Here is a 26071-nt window from a genome sequence, read left to right as displayed (position 1 = left end):
GCAATGGAGCGTTGGGGGCCAACCATCCTGTGCTTTTGCACACCCTTCCTGTTTACCTTCCCCAGATTTCTCCAGGTACCCATTTAGAGCTGGGTCGACTCTGGCTAAGATTACAGAGTCATGCCACTGATCCCCGTCCAAACTGAACAATTGGGTACACTGGGACTCGAACCCGTGTCCTCTCAGACAAAGGTAACTGAATCCAGCGCACCAATCCATTCGGCCAGGACGGCTTGTTTAAACACGAAAGTGAAAGTGAATATTAACATTAATGGTTGCGTAACTTTTTTAATTATCTTTCGACTTCCTACTATACAGAAATTACCAGTAATGACTGGAATTAGTATTTAAAATATAATTTCATTCATATTGTGCAACCCCAGTTTTTCCCTTGGCTTCAAAATCCTGCCCACTTTACGCATTTTAGTTTGCCCCATGGAGGAGGAGGGTCAACCAGAAAGGGATGTGTTTCTAGAATTAGCATTTCTGAGTGCTATAGTATGGAAACTATGCTGCTTCGCAGCATAGTTTCCAGTTTAGACAGCTTGTGATGAAACTAAACAATTACCGCGAGCAATTCCTGTGGCCCCTCTATCATCCAATTCCACTGGGGTACTAGAAACTAATTTCAGTGGGACCGTAGCGAGCAATTCAAGCGGGACCTCTAACATGCAATTCCACCGGGGCCCTAGCAACGAAATCTCTCGGGGTCCTAGCAACGAATTCCCCTGAAGCCCTAGCGACGAATTCCCCGGGGTCCTACCAACGGATTCCTCTAGGGGATAGAAAATTTCAGTGCCAGCGCATATCTAGAAAGATTAGATTCTCTTTTTGAGGCAATCGGAAAAGGTGATAGAAAGGGATGCTTATTTTATCCAGAATTGAATCTATCGATACGGCAAAAAGCGCTTGATCAATTTTCGACTACTCATGACGGAGTAGAGGTGCTGAAGGACCAAGAGTTATACAATGACGACCAACAGACGCCAAAGTGATTGAGTAGGCTATCGGATGATGATCAGTCGATACTGCAAATCACTCGATACTGCAACATGAACCAAGCTGAAAGTTTGCAAGAACCCATAACATACGTCAAATCACACGTTCAATCCAAACAATCAAGAAATTCCTCAATATGCCCTTAACTACTGTTGTGCGTAGCGAAGCTTGAAAATTTGGCTATGTTAATCTGAATACCCACCAAGAATTACAAACACACTTTTTGACGCTTGAGGCACACTACTCTCCCAACCAACCCTAAGAACCACCGACCCTTCTCCATAATAGCTTAAGCTCTATTATATACAACTGTACACAATATTTTCGAGCTTCAACCGAATCATTTATTCATATGAAGCGTTAAAATAAATGTCAATGTTGCCTTTTATTTTGTAGGAATACCCGCACCTTTAGAAACCAATACACCACCGTACGGTATTGCTGCCTCTGAAACAGGAGGCTCAATATGTGTATAGTTTTTGTCCAAAATAAATATCTATGTTAAACATTTATTTTGTAGGACTACCTGGACTTCTAGAAGGGAATGCACCACCATGCAGTAAAACTGCCTTTCTGGCACCCTGCATCATTCCTAAGACATTTTTAGATATTTCTTTTTAAGTGATATCCAATTCCACTTCCAAAACTCCTAACCCCGGTTACAACGGTTCGACCTTCGATTCTGCTGGCTTCCACCAGGGCTCAACAGATTCCAGTTCCAACAATACCCTCTCCGATCTCAACTCCAAATCTGGCTACAGTTGCGTCAGTTCCGGATTTGCCACTTCTGCTCCCTGATTCCTCAATTCAGATCCCGTCAATACCGCTCCAAGTTCCATTGATTCCAAGATTTTGTATGCGGCTACCTCTATAGCAATCTATGGCTATCAAATGATATCGTTCTGGCGCAAATTATCACATCTAAGAGTTTTTCAACATTTTTTCCCTCAAAAATAAATTAATAAACTAGATTATGATCATTATTTTTATGTAAACTTATTCCATGCTGATTTTTCTCTCGGGACAACTTTTAAATTGTAACTCTTACATTACATTACATTACGTGTAACTTTTACATTACATTGAATTTCCTCCTCCTGAAACTGATTTTGTTCGTGGAACTTATTTTGTGCTGATTCTGTGCATGGAACTTGTTGCGTGTTGATTTTATTTTTGGAACTTGTTGTGCGCTGAATTTTTTGTTTGTGAAACTTATTGTATGTTGATTTTTCTCTTCGTATAACTTGTACATTGAGTTTTCTCCTCGTGAACCTGATTTGTTTTACGGAACTTATTGCGTGCTAGCTTTTGCTCGTGGTACCTGTTGAATACTGATTTTTGTTGGTGAAACTTGCTGCATGCTGATTTTTCTTTTCGCGAAACTCCCACATTTATTTTACTCGTAATTGGTTTTTCTCATCACGAAACTGATTTTGATCATGGGACCTGTTGTGTGCTGATTTTTGTTCGTGGAACTCATTCGTTGCTGATTTTTTGTTCGTGAATCTTGCTGCATATTGATTTTTTTCTTCGTGAAACTTGTACATTGATTTTCTCCTCGTGAAACTGATTTTGTTCATGGAGCTTGTTACTTGCTGATTGTTGTCTGTAGAGCTTCTTGCGTGGATATTTTTCTTTGTAAAACATGTTACATACGGATTTTTCTCTTCTTGAAACTTACACGTTGATTTTTTTCCTCATGAAACTTGTTTTGGTCATTGAAATTGTTCCATGCTCAATTTCTGTTCCTAGAACTTAATGCGTGCTGATTTTTGTTCTTGCAACTTATTGCATTTTTTTCTCTTCGTAAATCTTCTTTTCTCTTCGTGGATATTGTGGCGTGCTGAATTTTGTTCTTAAAACTTGTTGCATGTTGATTTTTTTCTAAGTATATATATATATATATATATATATATATATATATATATATATATATATATATATATATATATATATATATATATATATATATATATATATATATATATATATATATATATATATATGATCCTTTATTTTGTAGGGCTATCTAAACCTTTTAAAAACGAATGCGCCAGCGTATGGTATTGTTGAAACTCGAGGCTCAATATGTGTATAGGTTTTGATTATTCTAAATCAATTAACTATCTCAGTAATTTCACGCAATAGCATTTTACCCTTCATTTTGGCTAGAATTGTTGTTTTGCACCACAAAATGGCTAAAAATGCCGCTTTGCTTTGGGACAGTCTCTTTGGCTAAAGCAAATGTCTGTGTTAACCGTTATTTTGTAGGACTATCCTCACCCCTTGAAACGAATCCACTACCCTACACCATTACTGTGTCTGAAACCCGAGGCTCAATATGCGTATAGGTTTTCGATAATTCTAAATCAATTGAATATCTCAGAATTTCACGTAATAGCTTTTTGGACTTCTTTTGACTAGAATTATTTTTTTGCATCACAAAATGGCTGAAAATCCCACTTTTCCTTGGGATTGTCTTTTTGCTAAAATAAATGCCTATTTTAGCCGTATGTTTTGCAGGACTGCCTGCATTTAGAACGCCTATTGTGTGCCTATAGTTTATTTAATCATTTCACCTTCTCAGAATTTTCAAACAAGGCCAATGTATGTTTATTTTTCTTTTCTTCGTGAAACTTATTGTATGTTAATTTTTATCTTCATGCAACTCGTTTTATTTTCATCAAAGTTGTTTCATGTTGATATTTTTCCGTGAAACATGTTGCATATTGATTTGTCCTTATTCTTTTTGTTCTTGGAACTTGCGGCATTCGGATTTTTGTTCGTGAAACTTGTTGCACGTTAATTTTTATCCCTTGTACATTCATTTTTCTCCTTGCGAGACTTTCTGTTCACGGAATTTGTTGCGTGCTGATTTTTTGTTCGTTTAACTTGCTACGTGCTTGTTTTTGCTCATGGAACTTGTTGCATGTTGGTTCTTCTCTGTGTGAAATCTTTAATTTCATTTTTTCCTTGTGAAATTTACTTTCTTCGTGAAACTTGTTGCTTGCTGATTTTTGTTCGTGGAACTTGTTGCATGCTGATTTTTATTCGTGAAACTTGCTGATTTTTGATTTCTCTCTTCGTGAAACTTGTATATTGATTTTTCTCCTTGTCAAACTGATTTTGTTGACGGAACCTGTTGCATACTCATTTTTGTTCGTAGAACTTGTGGCACGCTGCTTTTATTCGTGAAACTTGTTGCATGTTGGATTATCTCTTCTCGAAACTCGTACATTGATTTTTCTCCTCGTGAAACTGATTTTGTCCATGGAGCTTGTTACTTGCTGATTGTTGTCTGTAGAGCTTCTTGCGTGGATATTTTTCTTTGTAAAACATGTTACATGCGGATTTTTCTCTTTGTGAAACTTACACGTTGATTTTTTTCCTCATGAAACTTATTTTGGTCATTGAAATTGTTCCATAATCAATTTCTGTTCCTAGAACTTAATGCGTGCTGATTTTTGTTCTTGCAACTTATTGCATTTTTTTCTCTTCGTAAAACTTGTAAATTGACTTTTCTCCTCTTGAAACTGATTTTGTTCATGGAACTTGATGTGTGCCAATTTTGTTTGTGGATATTGTGGCGTGCTGAATTTTGTTCTTAAAACTTGTTGCATGTTGATTTTTTTTCTACGTATATATATATATATATATATATATATATATATATATATATATATATATATATATATATATATATACATATATATACATATACATATGTACATATATATGATCCTTTATTTTTTAGGACTATCTAAACCTTTCAAAAACGAATGCGCCAGCGTATGGCATTGTTGAAACTCGAGGCTCAATATGCGTATAGGTTTTGATTATTCTAAATCAATTAACTATCTCAGTAATTTCACGCAATAGCATTTTACCCTTCCTTTTGGCTAGAATTGTTGTTTTGCACCACAAAATGGCTAAAAATGCCGCTTTGTTTTGGGACCGTCTCTTTGGCTAATGCAAATGTCTGTGTTAACCGTTATTTTGTAGGACTATCCTCACCCCTTGAAACGAATGCACTACCCTACACCATTACTGTGTCTGAAACCCGAGGCTCAATATGCGTATAGGTTTTCGATAATTCTAAATCAATTGACTATCTCAGAATTACACGCAATATCTTTTTGGACTTCTTTTGAATAGAATTATTGTTTTGCAAAACAAAATGGCTGAAAATCCCACTTTTCTTTGGGATTGTCTTTTTGCTAAAATAAATGCCTATGTTAGCCGTATGTTTTGCAGGACTGCCTGCATTTAGAACGCCTATTGTGTGCCTATAGTTTTTTTTAATCATTTCACCATCTCGGAATTTTCAAACAAGGCCCATGTATGTTTATTTTTCTTTTCTTCGTGAAACTTATTGTATGTTAATTTTTATCTTCATGCAACTCATTTTATTTTCATCAAAGTTGTTTCATGTTGATATTTTTCCGTTAAACATGTTGTATATTGATTTGTCCTTATATTTTTTGTTTTTGGAACTTGCGGCATTCGGATTTTTGTTCGTGAAACTTGTTGCACGTTAATTTTTATCCCTTGTACATTCATTTTTCTCCTTGCGAAACTTTTTCTGTTCATAGAATTTGTTGCGTGTTGATTTTTTGTTCGTTTAACTTGCTACGTGCTTGTTTTTGCTCGTGGAACTTGTTGCATGTTGGTTTTTCTCTGTGTGAAATCTTTAAATTCATTTTTTCCCTGTGAAATTGACTTTCTTCATGAAACTTGTTGCTTGCTGATTTTTGTTCGTGGAACTTGTTGCATGCTGATTTTTATTCGTGAAACTTGCTGATTTTTGATTTCTCTCTTCGTGAAACTTGTATATTGATTTTTCTCCTTGTCAAACTGATTTTGTTGACGGAACCTGATGCATACTCATTTTTGGTCGTAGAACTTGTTGCACGCTGCTTTTTTTCGTGAAACATGTTGCATGTTGGATTATCTCTTCTCGAAACTCGTACATTGATTTTTCTCCTTGTGAAACTTGTTCATGGAACTTATTACTTGCTGATTTTTGTTCTTGGAACTTAATGCATTTTGGTTTTTCTCTTCGAGAAACTTGTACATCGATTTTTTTTCGATCGATTGTTGCATGTTAATTTCCGTCTTCATGAAACTTGTAAATTGATTTTTCTCCTTGTGAAGCTGATTTTGTTCATGCAACTTGTTGCGTGCTGATTTTTATTCGTTTGTGAAACATGTTACATATTAGTTTTTCTCTTTGTGAAACTTGTACACTGATATTTCTCCTGGTAAAACTGATTTTGTTCTTAAAACCTTGCTTTCTGATTTATGTGAGTGGAACGTGTTGCGTGCTGATTTTTGTTCGTGAAGCTTGTCGCATGTTGATTTTTCCAATTGTGAAACATGTACATTGATTTTTCTCATTTTGAAACTAATTTTGTTCATGGAACTTGTTGCGTGCACAATTTTGTTCATGGAGCTTGTTGCGTGCATATTTTTGTTCATGGAACTTTTCGTGCTGATTTTTTGTTCGTGAAACTTGTTGCATGTTGATTTTTGTTTTCGTGAAATGTATAAACTGATTTTTCTACTTATGAAACTATTTTTGCTCGTGGAACTTTTTGTGTCCTGATTTTTGTCGGTCAAACTTGTTGCATATTGATTTTCGTCTTCCTGAGACTTGTATAATTTTTTCTCATTTTTTACTGATCTTGTTCATGGAAATTGTTACGTGCTTATCTTTGTTCATGCAACTTTTACGTGCTGAGTTTTGTTCGTGAAGCTTGGTGCGTATTTATTTTTCTTTTCGTGAAACTTGTACATTGGTTTCTCTCATTGTTAAACTGATCTTGTTCATGGAACTTGTTGCGTACATATCTTTATTCAGGGAACTTGTTACGTGCTGATTTTTTCGTGAAACTTGGTTCATATTGATTTTTCCCTTCGTGAAACTTGCACATTGATTTTTATCATTGTTAAACTAATTTTGTTCATGGAACTTGTTGCGTCCTGATTTTTGTTCGTAGAACATGTTGTATGGTGATCTTTGTTCGTGGAAATTGTTGTATGCTGATTTTTGTTCGTGAAACTTTTCGCATGTTGAATTTTATCTTCGTGAAATGTATACACTGATTACTCTCCTCCTAAAACTAAGTTTGTCCAGGGAACTTATTGCGTGCTGATTTTGTTCATAAAACTAGTTACATGTTGATTTTCCTTTTCGGGAAACTTGTACATTGATTTTTCTCCTCGTGAAACTGATTTTGTTCTTGCAACTTGTTACATGCTGATTTTTTGTTCGTGGAAGTTTTTGCGTGCTGATTTTTATTCGTGAAACTTGTTGCATGTTGATTTTTCTCTTCCCGAAACTTGTGCATTTTTTTCTCATTGTGAAACTGATTTTGTTCATGAAACTTGTTTCTTGCTAATTTTTGTCCGTGAAACTTGTGTCATATTGATTTTCTCTTCGTGAAACTTGTACATTGAGTTTTCTACTCGTGAAACTGATTTTGTTCATGGAACTCGTTATATGCTGGTTTCTTCTTCGTTGAACTTTTTGTGTGCCGATTTTCGTTTGTGAAACTTGTTACATGTTGATGTTTCTCTTTTTGAAACTTGTACTTTGATTTTTCTCCTCGTGAAACTGATTTTGTTCATGGAACTTTTTTGTGTACAAAAAATTAGAAAGTAATTAGATTCACGAGCAAAATCAATGTACAAGTACCACGAAGAGAAAAATTAACATGAAACAAGTTTCACGAACAAAAATTAGCATATAACAAGGTCGAATAATATCAATGGTCATATTTAGTTTATCAATTTAATTTTAAGGGGAAAAGGTTGAAAACCCCTTAGGTGTAAAAATATGTGCCAGAAGAAAGTAATCGGGGCAGGTATATTGTGCCACGCTGGCTTCGATTGCTAGGAATCATCAGAAGAAACACTAATGGGGATTTTTTTTTAATGGATCGGTTCCAGTTTAAACGAATATTTTTGCAGGTAAATGCCTGAAAAATGTTATAAGTGTGATAATGCTTGCTAGAGCGTGCCTTGTGTCAGCCATTGTGTGTCATAGGCTTGAAATTGCCATGGAACATCACAGTCTAACAACGAAATGACAAATTTCCGCTCTTCAAACAAAAAAAATAGTCATTTTTTAGTTTATAAATTTATTTTTTTTTTAGGAAAAAAGGCTCAAAAACCCTTAGGTTTAATAATGTGCACCAGAAGGGTGTCATCAAGGAGCTTGTACATTGTGCTAGTCTGACCTCAATTGCTATGAGTCATCAGAAGAAACGCTAATTGGGATTTTTAAGTTTAAACGATTCATTCTAGTGTAAACGCATATTTTTGCAGAAAAATGCCCAAACAATGTGATTTGTTTGATAATACTTGTAAGAGAGTGCCGTGTGTCAGCCATTGAGTGTCACGAGTTTGGAATTGTCATGGAATATTGCTATCTAGCAATGAAATAGCAAGTTTCTGCTGTTCAAATAAAAACAATGGTAATTTGTAGGTTATAAATTTATTTTTAGGGAAAAAGATGTAAAATCTTTAGTGTGATAATGAGTTCCAGAAGGGTGTCATCAGGGTGGGGGCGGGAGGGGGCTGATACATTGTCCCAATCTGGCCTCAACTGCTATGAGTCATCAGAAAAAACGCTAATGGTGATTTTTTCATTAAGTTTAAACGATCGGTTCTAGTGTAAATGAATATTTTTGCAGGAAAATGTCCGAAAAATATCAAAAGTATGATAATGCTTGCTAGAGGGTGTCGTGTGTCAGCTATTGAGTGTCAAAGTCTGGGAATCGCCATGGAACATCTCATTCTAGCAATGAAATGGCAAGTTTTAGCGGTCCATTTAAAAACAATTGTCATTTTTAGTTCATAAATTTATTTTCGAGAAAAAAGGGTTGAAAAACCCTTGGGTGTGATAATGTGCCTCCAGAAGTTGTCATTGGGGCTGGTGCATTGTGCCATGCTGGTCTCAATTTCTAGGAGTCATCTGAAGAAACACTAATGGGGATTTTTTTCATGAAGTTTAGGTGATCAATTCTAACGTAAACGAATATTTTTGCAGGAAAATGCCCAAAAATGAGATATGCACAAGATAATACCTGCTAGGGGGTGCCGTGTATCAGCCATTTAGTGTCGTAAGCTGGGAATTGCTTGGACCAGCATTTTTACAGCTTCAAGTTAAGATGGGGGTGTTTTCAGCGGTTGGGGAACTGAAATTTAACATCCAGTCAAAGAAATGAGGCATTTTCATTCAGATCTCTCAGAGATTCCTATTCATATGGTTTTAATTTGTCACTAATAACAATCTTCCTCCTCTGGAATCGCTTGCCAGGTTGGGCTAGCCACATGTTGTCACAGTAGTGTGAATATCCATAGTCTTGGCTCAAAGAAACGTAGCATTTTCATCAAAACCACTCAGAAACAGCTCTTATTAGGGCTTTAATTTACCTCTAATAAAAAGCTCCCCCTGGTGGAATTGCTTTCTAGGTCCCCCGATGGGAAAGGTTGGTAGGGGCCCGGTGGAATTTGATGTGAGGAGCCCTGTGTGATTGAATGCTAGGGGGTCCGGTGGAATTGCTTGCTATGGTTCTTGCGTTTCTTTAATTTATGGCTCTTTTTGCTTATATTTTATCCCTTATAACCTTTTTTCATGTTATGTTTTTTCGTTTCTTGTGCTGTAACTGCTTTTCCTGTAATCTCATGATTTTTCAACTTTTTTAATGTTAATAAAATTTACATGTACAAAAGTCCTTGTCCTTTAGATTTCTTGTTTCAGGATAAAACTACAAAGCGTAATCATTTAATTAATGAAAAATATAACGCCAACGCTATGTAACGGTTAATTGATTTATTATTATTTGAAAACCTGTACGCCGATTGAGACTCGAGTTTCAAAGGCAGTGATGCCGTACGGTGGCGCATTCAGTTTTAAAAGGTGTAGGTAGTCCTACAAAATAACGGTTAACATAGACATTTGCTATAGCCAAAAGGACTGTCCCTCAGCAAAACGGTGTTTCCAGCTTTTTTTTATGCAAGAGAACAATGCTAGCCAAAAGAAGGCCAAAATACTATTGTGTGAAAATTTTGAGATAGTCAATTGATTTAGAGTTATTGAAAAACCATACGAATACGGAGCCTCGGGTGTCACTGGCAGTAATGCCACACGGAAGCGCATTCGTTTTTGAGGGTGCAGATAGTCCTACAAATTAATGATTAACATAGACATTTATTTTTAGCCAAAAAGACTGTCCCACAGCAAAACAGTGTTTTCATGCATTTTATCGTGCAAAACAACAATTCTAGCTAAAATAAGTACAAAATGCTATTGCGAGATAATTCTGGAATAGTTAATTGATTTAGAATTTTCGAAAATCTATACGCATATTGACCCCCTAGCTTCAGAGATAGTAATGCCGTACGGTGACGCATTCGTTTTTAAAGTTGCAGGTATTCAAACAAAATAAACGGTTAACATAGACATTTATTTTAGCCGAAAAGACTGTTTCAGAGCAAAACGGTGTTTTCAGCCATTTTATGGTTCAAAACAACAATTCCAGCCGAAAGAAGTCCAAAAAGCTATTGTGTGAAAATTCAAGGATAGTTAATTGATTTAAAATTATCATATATATAAGTATATTGAGCATCGAGTTTCAGAGTCAGTAATGCCGTATGGTAGCCTTTTTGTTTTTTAAAGTTGCAGGTAGTCCTACAAAATAAATGGCTAACATAGACATTTATTTTAGCCAAAAAGACTCTCGCACAGCACACACGCCTTTGTTGTCTTTCTTCAAGAAGAAAAATGTAAAATTCTCTATTTGTTATATTGTTTTATTTTATTTTTTTCTTACTTTCTTTTTTGTGTTTTATTCATCTGTTTAACTAATCTAGTCTCATCTCCATACATGTTGTCTCTTCTGACGCATATTGCTCTTTAATTACTGTTCATGAATATTTTTTTGTATATGGATTGGTACTTTTTATCTTCCCTAAAGAAAATAAAAAAAGACATAGCTATGAAAACAAAATTAGGATTTTGGAATGGACTTTTGCAATTGTACTTTGGATTCATTCTGAACCATTGTCGTGTAATTCTGCTTCGAAAACAAAATAAAATTGAAGCATAAAGAAGTTTTTCCAAGTGAAGATGAAATGGTAAATTACTTGGAAAACCACTGAATGCGAGGGGGTATACTATGTAGCCGCTCCCTGCTGTTAACCCTGAAACTTGACTGCTTTAAAGTCACTGTGCTCCAAGAATTTTAGCCAGGCTTTGTTTACATTGTAAAATTTATCAGACCTTGGCTTTGACTTCAGCTATTATTCGGCAGGATCGCTATCGTGGGAGAAAGCAGATATAAATGTGCGTGCCCTTCATCTTGGGCGTCTCCAGTCATTTGAAGTTGGACAGATGCTCGTGTGGGCTGGTGATTTAAGCGACTAGGTTAACACAGTGAGAGATACTTAAGGGTTTCGACAGGGGTGATAATTCAAAGGAACGGATGAAGCAAGAGCTCCTCGTCCTATCCACTGCTTAACATGTTCTATTACCTTCATCATCTTCATCTGGGTCATGAATGCAGCATCAAGTTACCTACCGATGCAGAGTATATTCGTGGTTTAGTAGACGGCTGATCCGGGGCTTGTAAAATATTTTTCTCACAAGTTTCCCGAGGATGGCATTCTCCCTTGCTGATATTTCTGTGTTGAAATTTTTCAGTTCAGCAGACCCAAGGTAGGTGAACTGCTTGATTGTCTCAACATTCTGAGTACATATTTCTAAAAATGCTCAGGGGCAAGAAAGAGCACTGCCCAAGGGAATAATACTGAATAAATCAGTTCATTTTCAAATAGAGCTTTTCTGTAGGAGACGTTTCAGCGTTTTTTACGTCAATATATAATATTGCATAATAACATATTTTGTATTTCAACATCAAATTAGCCATTAGAGCTACGATTGTTGTTTAAATAAACCTTTCTCTCTCTCTCTCTCTCTCTCTCTCTCTCTCTCTCTCTCTCTCTCTCTCTCTCTCTCTCTCTCTCTCTCTCTCTCTCTCTCTCTCTCTCTCTTTCTTGTGCAGTTTGGAGGTAACCAAAATTTTAAAGTCTAGTGCCACTTCGTCATCAAAGTCAAAGCCCGACAGAACTGACCATATAAAGTCAATAACAAGGTGCTGCGCCATCAGTATTTCGTTCGGAAAAAAGCTTATGACCCAGTTAAAGAGTATGATTGTAGCGACAGAATCTTTACCATCACCAGCGCTAATTTTGAAACGTGCTATGAGGAGGTCTGACTGTCAATTTTTGTGGTTTTGTAGAGTATTTAAGAAATTAAATACAGATGCAAGCATTATCTTTCAAATAGACCCTTTAAAAACTATTTATGGTGTCCCAGTAACCCCATAGTGGTAGGAAAAGAGGAAACACATCAACAACTTATCGGTAAAATATGTTTTTTTTGGGTGAGGGGCAAGAAATTTCGACGAGAGATTTCAACTAAAGTTTTCCCAAATATTCATCTTACATTGCTATCGGCTACCATTTCTAGGGGGTTTCCATGATTTATTTTTTTTTTTTTTTTTTGGCAATAAGCTTTTAATAGTAAAACAAACCGAAATAATTGTTACTATTCCTGAATGAGCTTTTGATGGTAATTTTTTATCACTAGATTGTTTTTTTCAGGATGCTTTTTTTAACTTCCGGCTTCTATTACCCAGGATCTGCTTTTTACTAGGCTGCTGCTGATCCTGAAACCATGATTGACAATTACAGTAGACAAAAGTGTCAAAAATTTGTTTGTATGTATTTCTGTTACGCAATTACGATTCAGACTGGATGCAACCCATGCCCCTGAAAACGGGCTTGCGTTAGGAGCAAATGGTGAAAAGTAGTACATTATTATAAAGTAATCTTGTACGCGAGTATTAAAAAGGAATGATGTTATTTGGGGGGAGCTAAAGACAAGATGTTTCATGTGAAGTCAAGACAAAAAAATATCCATTTTTACCTCCTTATAAAAGATTTATCAGATTTAAGCAATTGTTTATATCTCAAAGCGGAGAGAGGTTACACTCTAGTTTTTCAAGAGGGTTTAGAATAACACCTTTGGGTTGACTACTGCCGAGCGGACAGTTACTGGCTTAAACCCGTCACTTTCGTTTAGTTGAGACACTATAGGTATTCTCTACAGAGATTTAATTTTTAGGCTCATTCTGAAATGAAGATGGAAGCGATTCTACTATATTTTGTAGTCGAATTGGTTAGCCCAATTGTATGTTCAACTATTAGTGACACAACCCATAGAGTTGTTGAGAAGATCCAAGTTGACAATGGATTGAAATGGGGAGATTGGCATTCAAATGAATTCTGTCAGGATGGTTCTTATGCCACTGGGTTTTTCCTAAAGGTAAGAATTTGTTACCCAGGGTATATTTAGATCAATTTTTTATGGGAAAACCAGGGATTATCGTAAGTCCTGCTGCAAAGGCAAAGTTCTGGTGTGGTCCTAATAATGACACTTTGAATAGAAAAAATTCTCAAAAATAAATGTTTTTTGTACTTCCATTATCTAAGAAGAGTAAATTTTTGCGAGTTTGCAACGCATTCGTTTTTGTACAATTCGTTCGAATATTTCGACAGCCAGTGGATTTTCTTGAAACCTGAGCCAGCAAAAACGCAAAAACAAAAACGGTTGAAATCTTAGACAAACTGCTAAGGTTTTTTTGCGTGAAAACGCAGCAATGTGAATTCTAGGTCTGACATACATCTATTTTGATGTTTAAATATTTTGTTTTGCTAAAAACAAAAAATTATTTCGGGTGTCTAATTGTTTGTCTAACCAAAATAGAGGTGGCTACAGAAGTACGACTATTAGAGATGTGATTTTCGGGGTATAAATCTTATTTTAAAAGGATCAAATCCAGTGCTATTTCGATTAAGTCCAGAAAACAAACTTTGGATGGGTAGGCTTCTAAGGTTCTGCGTTAAAGGCCGAATCTTTTTTTTGAAATATAACCACGCCAACAATTGTAAGAACGACTTGCAATAAAAAGTGATACATTTCTGTCAAAACATGAAGGCAAAAATGAATCCAAGGGGATTTGGATTACAATTGCTATGGAAGGGAATTACAAATTCTAAAAGTCCTACAGACATGAGTGTAGGTAGAGGATGAATAATGTATGCAAGTAGCAGTAAGTTTAAACTCGAAACTAGCCAAAACAATTAGACTACCCATTCTAAAATGCTTTTTATCTTGGTTTTCAAAACGGGAAATTTTGGGGTTTTGAGGTCTTTTGAAATTCTCAAGAATTTGTTTCGGTAGCCTAATGCAAAATGATTGTTTCTTTAATCCAAATAATAAATTTTATTTCTGAACCCAAATCCATTGTAAAATATTTCTCCTTGAACGATTTTTTAATGTGCTTTTTCACTTTTGGTTACTAGGAGCCGAGGTTCGCTTTTTACTCGACCAAAGAGATGATGGGCACCTTCTGGAATATGCTACATTTTGATCACTATACACAACACGATGCTAGAGATTCTGTCACTTTCGAGGATCTTTGTTGTAGGTAGGGGTTGCTTCCGAGGTCGTCAGCTAAAGGACTATCACTTCTCACGACATTTTCTACGCCAAGTTCTTAAGCGTCCACCTCTGCATTCACGCAGGAGCAATAAAGCAGCTGGTACTAAAACACTCTAATTCAATATAACTCAGAAGTTAAATGCTGTAAATGCTTAAAAAAATGTTTTATTATAAATGCTTAAAATATACATATTTCTTATAAAGCGATAAATTCTCTCTATGTCCAATTAAGGTGGAAGCATGAGTAAAAAAGACGATCTCATTGGAGAATTTAAAATCGAGCTCAATGAGGACATTTTGTTCAAATAGATTTAGAAGAAATCTATATTGCTAATTCTGCCTGCATAATATGACTTCCTTTATCATATTCCTTAATGGTCCTCTAAAAAAGTACACACTATGACAGTGATGAGGTTTCCTCATTGCCTTCGCTTTTTGAATCGAAGCACTGCTGAGATAGTACCCCTATTAATATCGATTAATCCCCCTTTTTCATTTTTGATCTAAATTCAACCAGTTTCTTTTAAATCTAAGGCAAAGAATTTTTTGAAAAGCGTAATGAACAATTAAGGTTTTGACCAACTTTCGTAGTATAAATTCCAAACGGGCGATGTAATATTTCTCACTTGGCTGTACTGAATTAAATTTGAACAGAGGTAGAGAGATGTTCAAAAGAAGTCAAAACTTTGCAAACCTAGATTATTTGAACTCATTTTCCATATTTGATTTTCAAATCCTCGCAATTCCAATAAGCGGTTAAAAATTTCAGTAGATTGTCAAACAGTTCGTGGTAACGAACTGTATTAAGGAGCGACCCGGCTCAATAGTAACCAAAACTCTAAAAACGGAATAATGATACCAATAGTTACATCAAAAGAATTGCATTTTGATGCTGATTTTAAATATATAAGTTTCATCAAGTTTAGTCCTACCTGTCAAAAATTCCGAGCCTGGGGAAATTTGCCCTATTTTAGAAAATAGGGGTAAACACCCCCTAAAAGTCAAAGAATCTTAACGAAAATCATACCATAAGATTCAGCGTATCAAAAAACCCTACTGTACAAGTTCCAAGCTTCTATCTAAGAAAATGTGGAATTGTGTGTTTTTTGCCAGAAAACAAATCACGGATGCGTGTTTATTTGTTGTTTTTTTTTTTTCTTTCCCAGGTGCGATCGTATCGACCCAGTGGTCTTAGAATTTTGCAAGAAGGCTCATTTGAACGGAAATGAAAAGTTCTAGTGCCCTTTTTAATTGACCAAAAAAATTGGAGGGCACCTAGGCCCCCTCCCATGCTCATTTTTTCCCAAAGACGTCGTATCACAATTCTGAGATAGCCATTTTATTCAGCATAGTCTAAAAAACTAATAACTATGTCTTTGGGAATGACTCACTCCCCCACAGTCCCAGTGGGAGGGGCTGCAAGTTACAAACTTTGACCAGTGTTTGCATTTAGTAATGGTTATTGCGAAGTGTACAGACGTTTTCAGGGGGATTTTTTGGTTGAGAGGAGGGTTATGCGGGGGAAACTTTTCATGGGGGAAGAAGATTTCCATGAAGGGGGCGCAGCATTTTCTAGCATTATTTAAAAAAACAATGAAAAAATAAATATGAAAAAGTTTTTTTAACTGAAAGTACGGGGTAGCATTAAAACTTAAAACGAACAGAAAATATTGCGCATATAAGTGGTTCACCTCCTCCTAATACCTCATTCTTTACGCTAAGGTATTTTTAGTAATTTCAACTATTTATTCTACGGCCTTTGTGATTCAGGTGAAAAAATTTAAGATTTAGTGTAAAGAACGAGGTATTGACGAGTGGGCGAACCCTCTCATATATGTAATAAAAATATGAATATAGAAGTTTGTTACGTAAGCTAATTCGTAAGTTACTTATATCTTTTACTAATGAAAACGTTCTTAAAAAATTAAGAGTTCTAGTTTCCTTTTTAAGTACCCAAAAAATTGGAGGGCAACTGGGCCTCCTCCCCCTCCTTTTTTCTAAGGTCATTCGATCAAAAATATGGGAAATCCATTTGGCCAAATAAATAAATATGCAAATTTCGCTTTAATTATTCATCTGCGGAGAGCCGAAATCAAAACATGGATTAACAAAAAAAAGCGCTCAGGAAATAAAATATAAAAAAAAAGTTTTTTTAACTGAAAGTAAGGAGCGAAATTGAAAGTTAAAAGGAGCAGAAATTACCCCATATATGAAAGGGGATGTTCCCTCTTTAACGCCCTGCTCTTTACGCTAAAGTTTTTATTGTTTTAAAAAGTAGAGTTGAGAGAAAGAGTCAAACTTTAGCGTAAAAAGTGGGGTGTTGAAGAGAGAAAATCCCCTTTCATATACAGGGTAATTTCTGCTCGTTTTAAGTTTTAATGTCGCTCCTTACTTTCAGTTAAAAAAAACTTGTTTTTTTTATTTAATCTACCTGTAAGACCAATAGCTCTTAATTGGTCATGTTTCTTGCTGTAATGAAAGCGTATGCTTGGATGTATTTTTTCTAATTCGTTAAATTCGTTTAATAATTCTTCTATAAACTTGTAATTCATCGTTTTTTCAATTAAATTGTAAACTCCTTTCCTTTCTAGGGCTTTAATGGAATGAAAAGCTATCATTTTATTTTTATTGAAAACCCGTCTTGATACAAAAAGAAAATGACGGAGCACAACGAAAAAAAAACCCCAAAATTAGCAAAAATTAAAGAGCACTATACTTTTAAGGACCAAAGCCAGTTCAAAGAAAAGAATGAAAATCCGGGCTGCAGCGGTACAGCATCTTTGTGTTTTTTTGTTTTTGTTTTTTTTTTTTCTTTTGTTTTCTCCGCAGCTAGCGGGGCAATGGATCATTGTAGAAGGCTGTTTAACGGCTCATTTCAAAAGAAATCGATATAACTCTAGTTATATCAAAGATTAAGGACAACTAAGGTGGATGGGAGGGGGGTTTCCACAATTGACATTGGGATAAGATGAGCACGCTACTTGATTTCTCTTTTAAAAAATTATAATCAATTTACTTAGAAAAGACATTACTTTATTCTTTGTTATACTCTTTTCAAATGTAATAATTAATATACTCAGAAAAACACCCCCAATAATGGACCCATATATGTTGATAATAATGTATTTCTCTATTAGTGCAATCTAGTCATACATTCTGGCTTCTATATTAATTCTCTCTGTCTCAACTTCATATTCCTGTGTACCAAAATATATTATATTAAGCTTAAATTGATTTTAAGAAGTGGGTGATAATCGAAGGAACCATTTTAATCTCATTCATCCATGTTATCCATGTTAGTTCATAATTAAATTAAAAGCAAGTTTTTTCAACTGAAAGTAAGGAGTATCATTATAACTGAAAACAAACAGAACTTACTTCGTATATGAGGTGGGGGGGGGCTGCCGCCTCTTTAATACCCGCTCTTCGTGGTAAAGTTTTTAAGCACTTTTAAAAAAGTTAGTTTTCTAATTAAACGGTCGTTGCGCTTCAGGATTAATTCTTTAAGAATTTTGACAAAAGGTGCACCTTTTCAGAGTAATTAATTCGTATAATAAGATAATTAAATAATTCAGATAATTAATAAGAATTTCAGCAGAAGGTGTAACTCATATACGGAATAATCTCTGTTCGTTTTCAGTTTTAATGTTGCTCCTTACTTTCAGTTCAAAAAAATTATTGTTTCTTAACCTGATTTCTGATCGTTGTCAAATAATACTAGATTTTCCGCCTCCCCCTCCTTGGAATTCTTTCCCCTGGGAAATTACCCCCGTTTAATTTCATTCTCGCTGCGAACCCCCCCCCCCCCAAAAAAAAAAGTTTCTTGCTCACGATTCAACCTAAAAAAATTTCCTTAGCATATTCTCATTCGATAAAACACTTATTTTTTTTTTACTTAATTTCTGCTCATTTTCTATTTATGCCGGGAAATATCTCTAAAATCATCTCTAAATTTTTCCCGGAACCCCCCGCTATAATGGAAATCTTCTTCCGCTTACGCCTATGGAGAATCCTGCAGAAAATTTGTAAATTTTGTACATGGATTATAGTAAATTTATCCCCGTGTAAAATTTCCTCTGGAAACTTCATTCCTTCCTGCAAAATTCCTCCAAATAGAAAATTCTACCTGTAGAAAATACCCCTCCACCACAGAAAATCCTCCCCAGAAAAATATATGCATACTTTCCAATAACCAATACTATATGTAAACATCGGGCGAAGTTCTTAGCTTACAGCCCCTCCCTCCAGGACTGTGGAGGATTAAGTTATCCGGAAGGACGCAGTTATTAAGTTTTTTGACTATGATCATCATCATCATGGTGAATATAATGGCTATCTAAAAATTTTGGTCGAACGACTTCGGGAAAAGGGGCGCGGGTGGGGGTTTTGCTGCCCTCCAGTATTTTTGGTCACTTAAAAAGGGCGCTAAAAATTTTCGCTTCTGATCAGATGAGCCCTCTCCTGATTTTCTAGGATAACTGGTTCGATACAATCACCTCTGGGAAGAAAAAAACAACAAACAATTAAACACGCATTCATGATCTTTCTTCGAACAAAAAGAAATCCCCATTTTTGTTCATAAGAGCTTGAAACCTCTACAGTAACATGCTGAACCTAAAGATGTGACTTTTATTCAAGTCACTTGATGCTTTGCGATGTTCCCCCTCCCTTTTTTTTAAATTAGGCAAATTTTCCCAGGCTTGTGACTTTTGAAGGGTGCCATTAAACTTGATGAATATTATATATTTTGAATCAGTATCAAAATTCGATTCTTTTGATGTATCTATTCTTTTCAAGGCGCTGTTTCTTAAAGTTTCAGTTACTATTGAGCCGTATCGCTCCTTAGTTACAGTTTGTTACCACGAGGTGTTTAAAAGCATAGCCCACGTCCTTTTTTCCCCGAAGTCGTTAAATTAAAGTTTTGAGATAGCCATTTTATTAAGCATAATTGGAAGATCTCACGACGATATTTGTTTGTTTGAAAATCGTCATTCTCTCAATAATACTCCTTTTGCTTGGTCTTCCAGGTGCAATGAAACCCTTAACCTCCTATATAAGCGTTCTTGTATCCCATCTTAATTTGTGGCGTCGCAATACCTATGGAACGTTTAGTACATTTGCTAAAATGATTATTGTGCAATAATGCATTCTAAGGCCAATGGCCAACCACTCTTTCCTGATACAAACTATATGGGTCTGAGCCAATATGTTCCTTACGCAAAGTTAAAATATAACTTGCAATTTTGTTCTGACAGATTCTGATTTGTTCATTGTTCTGATAGATTTGGTAAGTTGAACATGTTTCACATATTTGCCGATCGACATGTTGTTACAGAAATTTCCTATTTGGAGAGTCCATAGTCCTATTGGAGAGAAGGAGTGAACTCCTTCCATTGTTTTTATACCTGTAAAGTAGCGATAGACCAGTATCGCTGAACCTCAATGCTTTTCAGTACTCAATATAAATAAAATATTTCCAAAGTTGTAAAGACTTTCTAAATAACAATTATCCCACCCAACCTGGATTTATTTTATTGTTCTGAACTTTTACTAAAAACTCGGTCCTTTCACTCTTTAAAAAATCAAGTTTTCTAGCAAAAATTGAGCTCAGTCTCCGTCCGAAATGGTGATTCTTCTTGTATTGCCTGTATAATATTCTATGATATTTTGCCTTAATATTTATGGTTTTGATAGTTGAGTGGACCTCAAGTGGAGCCAAGATGTTGGTTTTGTTCTAGGCGATACTGGTCAAGTGGTTTTAGTTTCTTTTTGTTTTGTCTTTTTTGAAGTGTAATTCCGTGTCCATTGAATTGCAGGGTAATTGAATTTTTTTCTTTTCTTTTCTTTTTCTTTTCCTTTTCTTTTTCTTTTCTTCTTCTTTTCGTATCGTTTTTATTTGTATGTGTATTGGGGTTGTAAGCCCAAACAAGCTTTGCTTCGGGCCATTTGCTTGTTTTGTTTTATTATTTATATTAATAAATCCATCTTTCTCTCCCTCAAAAAAAGATGAAGTTTTGCACTTCCCAAACATGGGTGGCATATACATACATGTTCTCTTTACCTATTTTGCCGTGTCTTGTATAGTGCTGATACTGAACACAGGCAAAATACCCAGCAATATTGTCTTGTGACAAGAAACAATAAGGAAATTTTTAACAAGAATTGCCAAAAGTGTTGGTTCTAAAGCGAGGGGGAAGGGGTAGCTGCCAAGCCGGCAAGACTTTTCCATGGTAGTTTGATATTCTAAAAATGCGATAATATTTTTGCTAGCTCCGATAATTGTCCCAAATACATAAATACAAATCGGCAGTATCTCCCTGCTCAAGTAAATTATAATTAAATGAAGATAACGGAAATATGAAGATCCATGTTAGTACGTACTTAAATTAAAAAACAAGTTTGTTCAACTGAAATTAAGGAGTAACATTGTAACTAAAAACGAACAGAACTTACTCTGTATATGAGGGGGGGGGGCTGCCGCCTCTTCAATACCCGCTCTTCGTGCTAATGTTTTTAAGCACTTTTAAAAAAGTTAACTATTCTAATTAAACGGTCCTTGCGTTTCAGAATTAATTCTTTAAGAATTTCGACAAAAGGTGCAACTTTGCAGAATAATTGATTAGTATAATAAGGTAATTAACTGATTTAGATAATTAATAAGAATTTGGACAGAAGATGTAACTCATAACGGAATAATTTCTGTTTGTTTTCAGTTTTAATGTTGTTCCTCACTTTCAGTCCAAAAAACTTGTTGTTTCTTAACTTAATTTCTGATCGTTTTTCAAATAATACTAGATTGCCCGCCTCCCCCTTCCTGGAAATTTTCTCCCCCGGGAAATTACCCCCGTTTAATTCTGTTCTTGCTGCAAGTTCCCCCCGAAAAGTTTCTTGCTCACGATTCAACCTGAAAAATCTCCTTAGCATATTCTCATTTGATAAAACACTTGTTTGTTTTTTATACTTAATTTCTGCTCATTTTCTTTCCATGCCAGGAATCATCTGGAAATATCATCCCTAATTCATATCTATATCATCTTAAAATTTTTCCCGCAACCCCCTGCTGTAATGGAAATCTTCCGCGTAAAATTTCCCCACGTAGAATTATAATCGCCTATGGAGAATCCTGCAGAAAATGTGTAAATTTTGTAAACGGATTATAGTAAATTTATCCCTGTGTAAAATTTCCTCTGTAAACTCCACTCCCCCCCGCGCAAAATTCCCGTAGAAAATACCCCTCCACCACAGAAAATCCCCCCAGAAAAATATATGCATACTTTCCAATAGCCAATACTACATGTAAACATTGGGCGAAGTTCATAGCTTACAGTCTTTCGCCCCAGGGCTGTGGGGGATTAAGTTATCCTAAAAGACGTAGTTATTAAATCTTTCGACTATGCCGAACATAATGCTATCTCAAAATTTGACTAAACGACTTCAGGAAAAGGAGCGTGGGTGGGGGTTTTGCTGCCCTCCAGTGTTTTTGGTCAATTAAAAAGGGCGCTAAAACTTTTCTCTTCTGTACAGATGAGCCCTCTCCTAATTTTCTAGGATCACTGGTTCGATACAATCACCCCCGGGAAGAAAAACAACAAACAATTAAGCACACATCCATGGTCTTTCTTCTGACAAAATGAAATCCACATTTTTGTTCATAAGAGCTTGAAACCTCTACAGTAACATGCTGAATCTAAAGATGTGACTTTTATTCAAATCACTTGATGTTTTGTGACGTTTCCCCCCTTTTTCAAAATTTGGGCAAAATTTCTCAGGCTTGTGACTTTTGAAGGGTACCATTAAACTTGATGAACACTATATATTTTGAATCAGTATCAAAATGCGATTCTTTTGGTGTATCTATTGTTATCAATGCTCTGTTTCTTAGAGTTTCAGTTACTATTGAGCCGCATTGCTCCTTAGTTACAGTTTGTTACCACGAGGTATTTGAAAGATTTTGGAGAGGGCGGTGCACCTCTGCACGAGTGTTTTATGCAGTTTTATGTCTCTTCGATGATCCACTGCCCGCCAGAGCTGGATAAAAAAAAGAAATATAAAGGTATCAATATATATAATATATATATATATATATATATATATATATATATATATATATATATATATATATATATATATATATATATATATATATATATATATATATATATATATATATATAACGAAAAGAGAAATCACCAATGCAACAGCACAAACACATTAAAAAAAAAGAACAAAAAGGGGGAGACAGAAGGAGAAAAGGAAGACTGTTTTCCTAAATTAGTGATTAATATAGACCAGCACTTGAATGAGGCCTTAACCCTACTCATCCAGACAATCACCCATTTAATTGGAACTGATTAAATAAATTTCGGAATCTAAATTCAAACACCTGTCTTTCGAATCAAATCTAAATGATTTTTGTTTTCATTAAGCGAGTTTTTTAGTTTCTACTCACTAAGAGGGCTGGAGGGTAAGTGCAAAAGAAGTGCGTTTGTAAATCTTCAGTTAAAGGCTTTTGGCCGTTGAGATTTTAATGGTGCCTTTCTTACGCTCCCAGATCTTCCCTCTTTAGGATTAACGACAAAAAAAGCAATTTACGTCAGATGGCACTGGCACTTTTCAAATGGCGTTTATGAAAGCACGTAGGAATACGCAATAGCTTTCAACCTAGTCATTAAATCCTTGTCTAAGACAGTGTTTCAATTCTAGGAATTTTCCCCCTATAATAGGGATTTTCGAGGTCTATTAAGGGCAAACTTTTTAACTTAGGGATTTGGGGATTTTTCCATGGTTTCCGGATTTTTTAAGGAGTTTCTGGGTTTTTTGCTAAATCTAGCGATTTTCGACGACATAGCGCAGAGATTCATTATTCAGTTGAATAAATCCTACCGGAAGATAATTAATAAAAAATGGAAATAGTGGTACATTTCATCTCCCAATATGTGCCAAATTAGCATTTATGCAAATATCGCGCCTTTTGAAACTTCCGATTTCGCACTATATCAGATATAGACCCCAGAGCGGTGTATCTTCAATAGGCGAACCTAGTTAATCTCAAAATTGCAAATAAGTTCTATACTTCCTACTTACTCAACGTTTTCTCAGGTCAATTTTTCATGTTTGAGGTTTTTTACTCTCTATAATCTATTAGTTACAAATCAGATATTCTTCTGGTAAACCTTTGAAAGTGTATTGGATATGAGTACACCCTCTACATCTGCAAATAGATCAGAAATAGAATCATTGAAAAAAAGCAGGTAGGTATGTATTAAACATAATTTTCTGAAGGAAAAAAAAGAAGAAATTATTGAAAAAAAAATAGAACTTGGTGCTTTTCATAATAAGATTTATAATATAACTAGATAGGTTAAATTGATTATAGTTTGATGACTGAAATCGGGAGAGATTAAGGGGGGGCTTCTCCTTTGGGAATTGTTTAATGGTTTTAGTTTTTATTTCTAATATCTATTTGATACTCTAGTAGTTCTCCAAATTCTCTTGTTTGTAATTGAAATGCTTAATAAACACGAATAACTTCCTATTCTATAGAGGCTTCAAGCTCTTATTTGCAAAAAATGTTGAATTTTGTGTTTTTTGCCAGAAGAGAGATCACGGATGTGTGTGTGTGTTTTCCCTGGGATGATCGTATCGAACCAATAAGTGTCCTTTTTTAGATGAAAAATTGAATATTTAACAATTTTTTGTTAATTTTATAATTATAAATTTTATTTTTGCTCACTTTTGGTTTAATGGAGCTTTTTACTTTCCTTGAAAAACTTATTTTGTGGAAAGAGTTCCATAAAAATATAAAAAAGGCCATTTTTAAAATTGTCCTTGGTGTCCAGTGATTACACTAGCTCAACTACAGTAAAATGAAAATAGTTCCCATATTTACTGGGAAGAAAACTGGGGTTATGAATGGACTAGGAAAAACATTAAAAAGTAAAAGTTAATTTTTCAATTAGAATACCCATAACCAGTTTTCACCGATCGGTGGATATACCCAGGGTACCACAGGAAACATACACACAGGATAAAGGATAAATACAGGAAAATACAGGGATGAACCAAGGATTTTGCTCTATTCTCTGCATAAAGAGGCGAAAAGGCTTTTTTAAATATTTCAAGGGTAATTTTTGCTTGGGAAAAAGCAAAACACCAATCTAATGGTTCGTTTGCACTTATAGAGGGTAGTTTTATACCCTCCCCGTGAGTGCTCCTATATAGAACATGATAAAGAAGCAAACTAACTATTTGTTATACTGATAAATATTATTATAATTCTAGTGGTTTTTTGGTTTATTTAGTGATCTTCTTCAGTAATCTAGTGATTTATGTGCTGAATTAGTGATTTTTTCACCGGATGGCAACCCCAAAAGCCTTTTAGACGTTTACCCCGCCCCTTGAAAAATAGGATTTTCTAAATTTGAGAAAACAAATTCAGACATTTTAATTAACATAAGCACAACTCTATTCAAAAAAAGTCAAAAAAAAATTATGCTTGAAAAAGTGGCCGTTTGGATATCATTCATGCCAATCCTTCCTACCAATTCAAATAAAAACGAGGGTGTTACAAAAATAGTAATAGAGAAGGAAGAAATAATGGTAAAGAAAAACAAATAAATAAAATATATTCATATGGTCCTGAATATGAGATCTGGCACCGGAATCTATGGATCAAAACTGAGCTCAATTAGTTGATAAATACAAAGCATTGTTTTAAACGCCCAAAAAAGATATTTCGGCACAAGTAAAAGGTCTTGAGTTGGAAAGAAGTAAAAAAGCGGGGGAAATTTTTAGGGATTTTGGTATTGAAAATAGGGATTTTCCTTCAACCTTTTAGGGATTTGAAGTGGAAACACTCGTCTAAGATCTTGCGGTAGTTTACTAGATTACTGAGAAAAAATGCACATTATTGCCATGCACACAAACATTTTCTTTGTTTTTCAAGATAGTGACTCAAAGCCACGGATTTGTGTAAAATGGTACAACTTTCATTTCCATCCGCCATCAGTTCTTAGGGGGTTTTAATCTCTTCTAAAAATCTCATTTTTTTCAAAAAGAAGCTTTGAGCTTCCCCGTACTTTTGGTTGTCGTTTGCTTTTTACTAGGTTTAAGGTGTTACCGCAACCACGGTATCTGGTATGTTGCATAATAGTCTTGAACATTTTTTTTCAAATTTTTTCCTTATTTGACACTCCCAATAGCCGCAAGAGGCACTGAATTATGCTATTTTGACATAAGCACTGTAGTATAATAAATACTATTAAAAAAGAACTTGTTGCCTTCAGCGTTTGTATGTCAGTTTTTCTGTTCTGATTCTAAATAAATAATATGATATTTTCACTCATCCACAGTTTTTATTAATAGTTTTATTTACGATTTTCATCTTTGAAAAATGTTCTTAATGCGAATTTGTATTCAAAATGAAAGAGAAGTTGGGTTTTCCCTATCGTTTGTTTATTTTTGCATATTAACTTTGCAATTTCGTTTCGGGCTGTAAGT

At 35.0% G+C, this 26071-nt stretch overlaps 1 protein-coding gene across 1 annotated transcript in view; it reads left to right on the top strand.

The window, feature by feature from the left end:
• LOC136028232 (vitelline membrane outer layer protein 1 homolog) overlaps nt 1-26071 on the top strand; it is a 36846-nt gene that overhangs the window by 1542 nt on the left and 9233 nt on the right. The window contains exon 2 of the mRNA XM_065705958.1: nt 13193-13393. Coding sequence (XP_065562030.1) covers nt 13205-13393 — 189 coding nt within the window. The 5' untranslated portion in view covers nt 13193-13204. The remainder of the gene's footprint in view (nt 1-13192; nt 13394-26071) is intronic.

This window comes from Artemia franciscana, chromosome 6 (assembly GCF_032884065.1).
Source record: "Artemia franciscana chromosome 6, ASM3288406v1, whole genome shotgun sequence".
Classification (NCBI taxonomy): Eukaryota; Metazoa; Arthropoda; class Branchiopoda; order Anostraca; family Artemiidae; genus Artemia; species Artemia franciscana.
This window is presented reverse-complemented; position numbering and strand designations above follow the sequence as displayed.